The sequence below is a fragment of the Cryptomeria japonica genome, chromosome 3 (genome assembly GCF_030272615.1).
Source record: "Cryptomeria japonica chromosome 3, Sugi_1.0, whole genome shotgun sequence".
Taxonomy (NCBI): Eukaryota; Viridiplantae; Streptophyta; class Pinopsida; order Cupressales; family Cupressaceae; genus Cryptomeria; species Cryptomeria japonica.
In genome coordinates this window covers 347075806-347081922 of record NC_081407.1, presented here as the reverse complement: position 1 = coordinate 347081922, position 6117 = coordinate 347075806, and the positions used below count along the sequence as shown (strand labels likewise).

The following is a 6117-nucleotide window of genomic DNA, read 5'->3' as shown; positions in this document are numbered from 1 at the left end:
AATCCAATCTAGGACTCTAAGAATCAACCAGATCACAAAATGAGAATCTCAATCCTTATTCTTGATTCCACTTCCTCTACCCTTACAAATGATTACATAGTAACATATTTATACCCTCCAGAGCATATCTGGGTTGGCCTCATAAGATTACATTTACCAATGCAAGAAATGAAACGGGTAATATGGTCGGCCCTAAGAATTAAATAAATCTTTTCAGGAAAATAAAAACCAAGTGATGCAGTTCAACAAGAAGGTCAACCACACACCAAAGAACATCAGACAAGACCCAAGATATATCCACAAGCCAAGAATCGTGTCGGTAATGAAGGAAAACCAACCAATAAGCATAAGAACTGTCTCGGAACCCAAAAACAATCAATCGGAAGTGATAACTGACCGGAAAAGAACCCAAATGAACTGAAAATTTGGAATTAAGCACATAAAACTGCTAGGAAACTAAAAATAAGATCTGCCACGACGAACAAGCAACTACCGGTACCAACCGGTAAGAACACAAAAAAATGCACAAAGAACTAAACAAGAACAAAACTGAAAGGAATTATTTTTGAATGATGCAAGATTTCTCATCGACCAAGGATTCTCTTGCATCAGAAGGAGACCTTAATTTCTTATTTGAACCTCCTGAAGATAATATTCAATCTTTGGTTCTTTATCAAGGTCCAATGGCAGCTCCTGGTGGTGGAGGTGATGGAGCTAATGCACCACCCGCTAACTACTTTTGAATTCCCTATTACCGACTAGCATGATAATGTGAACCTTAAGAATATCCTAGCCTCCTCTCTTCCCATATTCTATGGCCTGGCCATAGAAGACCCAAACACCTTCTTGTTTGAATTCGATATCCTCTGCAAATTTTTTATGATTATACCACTAATGCCCATAGACTAACAAATTATTCCCTGCTACATTCAAAGAATTTGCTCTTAGGTGGTTTATGAGCTTAGGTAGAGATTCAATAGATGCATGGGATGAAATGAAGATAAGATTTCTAGAGAAATATAAGGACTATTGCAAAGGAATTGACTGACATGGTGATGATATCTTCATAATGACACAAAAAGAGGATGAGAGTTTGGAGGATTATCTTGAAAGGTTTTTGTTTAGTATCAAAAAGTCCAAGCACAACACTTTGAGTGAGGAATCACTGAAATTGATTTTTCTAAGAGGAATCAATGAGGATTGCATTGATGCACTTGACCTTATGGGGGGAGGAGATATCACTCAAGCTAAATGGGAAGGAATCAGGAGTATTTGTCAAAAATACTCCAAGGCTTCCACCAAGAAGGGCAAAACTTATAGGCCCAAAGCTACAGTAGCAAAAGCAAATTCAATAGTTTCTAGGATGGAGATAACTCATTTGTTGAAGGATTTCAAAGAAGATATTATCAACAATTTGGCAATGCAACTAGATACACTTCAAGCCAATAAGAAGAATGTTGAGGAAGAAGTTATGTTAGCCAAATAATGTCCTCATTGTAGGCAGAAAAGAGGGATTGCAGATGTAAGAAGATTTCAAACATTGAGAGCAAGCATGAGCATCCAAAATTTTGACCCATAGAGGATGAAGAAGGACAAGTTTTCTTTGTGGCACAAAGGAGACCATGGGCACCAAGGCAAGGTATGCCTCAAGAACCTCTTTCTTTTAACTTTCCTTACGCAAATTCGTATACTAATAATAGTACTTGGCAACCTCAAAATCCTGCCAATTGGGTAAATTATGGGCAAAATTATTGGGGGAACCAGCAACCTTCATGGTCAAACTACCAGGATATGAATGTACAGCCATATGAAGGTAATTGACAACCAATACCTCAATGGAGGGGAGGGCAACGATGGCCAAACCAATCTACTAGTTTCATGCAGCTACATGTACCCCCTACTCAGCAAGCCCTATTGCCACAAGCTAGTCCAAATGCAAATGCACCTAGACCCACTCGGTTGCGAGCTCAGTCTACACCAAATCCTAACAGTAAAATGCAGTAGCAAGATTTTTCTACTGACCCTATCCAATACCTTGCTTACGTTGTGAATATCAATAACATGCAACTACACTCAGGAAAAGACTTGAGGGTTCCTCATTCGCTTGTCATCACTAAACTTTCCTCAAAAGAAGAAGAGCAACTAGAAAATGTTCATTCTCAAGCCACCAAGTCTACTCCAGTAAGACAGCCTGAGCCAACACAAATAGTTGATGAAGAACCTCCATTTCCTCAAAGACAAGCAATAAAAGAACCTGAAACAATGTCAGCCTTTGATTTTCTAGATCAGCTTAAGCATGTTTGTGTTAAAATACCCTTGTTCCAGGAAATCAAGGATGTACCCATCTATAGTAAAGCCATAAGATCGATGTTCCTGAAGAAACCAGGAAGGAAAAGGAAATATCCCCAAACTGTTCATGTAATGGGTCAATTAGCAGATATCATGTTGGGGAAAGCAGTAGTTACTAAGTATTCTGACCCTGGCAGTCCAGTAGTAGAACTAACCATTAATGGGGTTTTGGTTAAAAAAATGCTCTTATAGACTTGGGGGCTACTATAAATGTTATGACCAAAAGCCTCATGCATAATTTAAGCATCACAAATTTAAGGCCTACACCCACTATGTTATAGTTAGCTGATAGTTTAACAGTTACACCAGATAGAGTTGTCGAAGACCTTATTGTTACCTTGGATTCTTGGGAATATCCAACTAATTTCATGATTCTATCACCTAAAGCTACTCTGGGAGAATACCCTGTTATATTGGGTAGGCCATGGATAGCTATTGCAGATGCCTATATAGGTTGTAGGTTTGGAGATATGACCATTTCAAATGGTAACACCACTAAGAAGCTAATTCTTTTTCCACCAGCTAAGCCCCATGAAGAAGATGATACTCCAGTTTGGCCTGATTTAGGTGATGAGGTTGAGGAGGTCAATTCTCTTAAAACACTTATTATGATTGGTAGAAGTTCTATTTTGAAATTGCAAGATGATAATGAAATCTTATCCCAAATTATCCAGAATAATTATGAGTTGGGAACTGAAACAAAGAATTATCTTTCATGTTCCTTGCAAATGTTGTTGCCATCATCCTCCGAACATGCATTCCAGATCCAATCACAACTATTACATGCTTTTCTAACACATAAAGTCAATACCCCAATTATTATTCCAACATCTATGATACAATTGATTGAACAATTAGAAGTTTCTCTAGGAAGATTCCTAAATATCAATAGTAAATTGACTAAGCTCCAGCAAGGCTTTTTGGCAACCCTTTTAAAATCCCACCAACATGAATTTTCTTGGGATTATCATGAAATGAAGGGATTGGACCCTATGCTCTATACACATAGAATTTACATCAAATAAGATAGCAGACCAATCTGGAAACCTCAGAGGAGGGTGAATCCTCCAGGAAGGGAAATTGTTTAACAAGAGTTGAAGAAATTATTAGATGCAGGATTTAGTTATCCTATCTCTAAAAGCCATTGGGTATCCCCTTTGGTCATAGTACCAAAGAAAGGAGGAAAGTGGAGAGTTTGTGCTGAGTATAGGGAGTTGAATTCAGCCACTAAGAAGGATCGCTTTCTTCTACCTTTCATTGATCATCTATTAGATAATTTAGCAAGGAAGCAATACTTTTTTTTTCTTGATGGATTTGGCGAATATAATCTATACATAGGAATTTGGGAAAAGGCATCAAAGCATGTAATTAGGCAACCACAAACCTAATAAGCTATGATAAGAACTCCTAATTCAATCAATAGAGCTATGAAGACAAGACAATTAAAATAAATGAAAATCATCACAAATGAATGTCTCCTCCATGATTCTCCATGATTGCACCTGAAGATCAAGAGAAAAATACCTTCACCTACCCTTGGGGTACTTATGCTTATTTAGTTCTTCCTTTTGGATTGTGCAATGCACCTCCAACATTTCAAAGAGTGGTTATTAGCATCTTCTCTGATATTTATCATAACAGTATGGAAATATATATGGATGATTTCACAACATATGGAAATGCATTTGATGAAGCCCTATCCAATTTGCAAAAGGTCTTACAAAGGTGTGAGGAACATCATCTATCTTTAAACAGTGAGAAGTGCTTCATGATGATGACAGAAGGCATAGTTTTGGGTCATCGTATATCTCAATCAGGTATTAAAGTGGACCCTGCTAAAACAGAAGTCATCACAAATCTTGCGATGCCTACAAAACAAAAAGATGTAAGGAGCTTCCTAGGGCATGGAGGTTATTACAAGAGATTCGTTTAGGATTTTAGCAAGATAGTTGGCCCCTTATATGGTTTATTAACAAAAGATGTTGACTTCAACTAGACTGATTCTTGTGATAAGGCATTCTCCCCACTTAAAGATACTTTAACAAAAACTCCTATCCTCTAGGGGCCTAACTGGGAAATTCCATTTCATATTCATACAGATGGCTCTGAATATGTTGTTGGATTTGTGTTGGGATAGAAAGAAGGAGTAAGTGAGCATGCCATATATTTTATCAATAAGAACTTGCAAGGAGTAGAGTTAAACTATACTATAACAGAAAAAGAAATGTTAGCAATAGTATATTCTCTAAATAAATTCAGACATTATATCACTAGTTATCCAATGTTTGTTCATACTGACCATGCAGCTATCAAGTATCTTACGAATAAAATTTTGGTAGCGGGTCGATTAGCCAGGTGGTTATTACTTCTATAAGAATTTGATCTCACCATAGTAGACAAACCATGGAAGGAAAATGTCATAGCAGATTTTCTTTCAAGGCTTGTCATGCCTAGCAATAAACTTGTTATTGATGACTCATTTCTAGAGGAGCGCATATTTGTCATTAGTACTTATACACCATGGTATGCATATATAGCCAATTGTTTGGTTTCGGCCAAAGTTCCTCCACACTTCTCATCTAAGGAGAAAATGTTACTAGTTGAGAAGAGCTTTCCATTCTCATGGATTGTGGGATTCTTACATTACATTCGATCAGATCATGTCATGCAAAGATGTGTTAGAGAAGATGAGACATATGATATTCTTCATGCCTACCATGATGAGCCATGTGGAGGGCATTTTGCTGCAAAAAGGACATCAATGAAGATAGTGAACAATGGGTATTATTGGCCAACACTTCACAAGGATGCCATAAAGTATACAAGTAAGTGTGACTAATGTCAACGAATGGGGAGGCCAAATAATTTGGATGAGATGCCTCTACAGTCACAAGTGGTTGTCACTCCAAATCACAAATGGGGAATGGACTTTATTGGTCCTATAAATCCACCTTCCAATGGTAAATTGTATATCCTTGTTTGTATTGATTATGTTACCAAATGGATAGAGGTTAAGGCTATGAAGCATGCTAGGGATAATAAGGTTGTTGAATTCCTTTATGAATAAATTTTTACTAGGTATGGAGTTCCTCGGGAGTTGGTCACTAATCAGGGTCCCCAGTTCACTTCCACTTTAATATCAACATTGGTGAATGAGTACAACATTAGACATAAGAAGTCTATTCCATACCATCTACAAGCCAACGACCAAGCAGAAGTCACAAATAGAGAAATTGAGGCAATTCTTACCGGAACTGTGGCTCTTCATAAGAAGGATTGGGCAACTCGATTACCTAAAGCAGTTTGGACCTACAGAATCACATGGAAGACAACAACTGGTTTTACACCATTTGAGATTCTTTATGGAAAAACAACAATTCTTCCTATAGAATTTGAGCTAAGACTATATGGACGAACCTTGATCTAAACATAGACATTACTAAGGCTCAACAGGAGTGTGTCATGCAGCTTAATGCCCTTGGTGAATACAGGAAACAATCTCTTCATCACATAGAGCTAGTTCAATAGCAGCAAGTAAAATGGCATGACAGGTATATCACAGAAAAGAAATTTGCTCCAAGATATTGGGCACTGTTATACGACTCCAAATATCAAGATAACCAAGGTAAAATGCAAACAAAGTGGTTGGGGCCATTTGAGGTTGTTGGCATCTTTGACAATGGTTTTGTATGCCTCACCACTATAATATTGGCCTTGGTGAATGAGTACAACATTAGACATAAGAAGTCTATTCCATACCATCCGCAA

General features: G+C 37.5%; 1 protein-coding gene across 1 annotated transcript; it reads left to right on the top strand.

The window, feature by feature from the left end:
- Positions 1-2061: 2061 nt before the first annotated feature.
- Positions 2062-5776, top strand: LOC131874162 (uncharacterized). The gene is made up of 3 exons (XM_059217410.1): positions 2062-2514; positions 2631-3079; positions 5428-5776. Exons 1-3 carry the CDS (start codon positions 2062-2064, stop codon positions 5774-5776), a joined length of 1251 nt encoding a protein of 416 aa, XP_059073393.1.
- The last annotated feature ends 341 nt before the right edge of the window (positions 5777-6117 follow it).

Bases quoted from the DNA above. Each gene is read 5' to 3' on its own strand.
- LOC131874162 (XM_059217410.1), top strand. From the start codon at position 2,062: ATGCAACTACACTCAGGAAAAGACTTGAGGGTTCCTCATTCGCTTGTC. The intron at 2,515-2,630 runs GTTTTGGTTAAA...ACTATGTTATAG, and splicing joins TAGAACTAACCATTAATGGG to TTAGCTGATAGTTTAACAGT. The intron at 3,080-5,427 runs GTTGTTGCCATC...AATTTTTACTAG, and splicing joins CTTTCATGTTCCTTGCAAAT to GTATGGAGTTCCTCGGGAGT.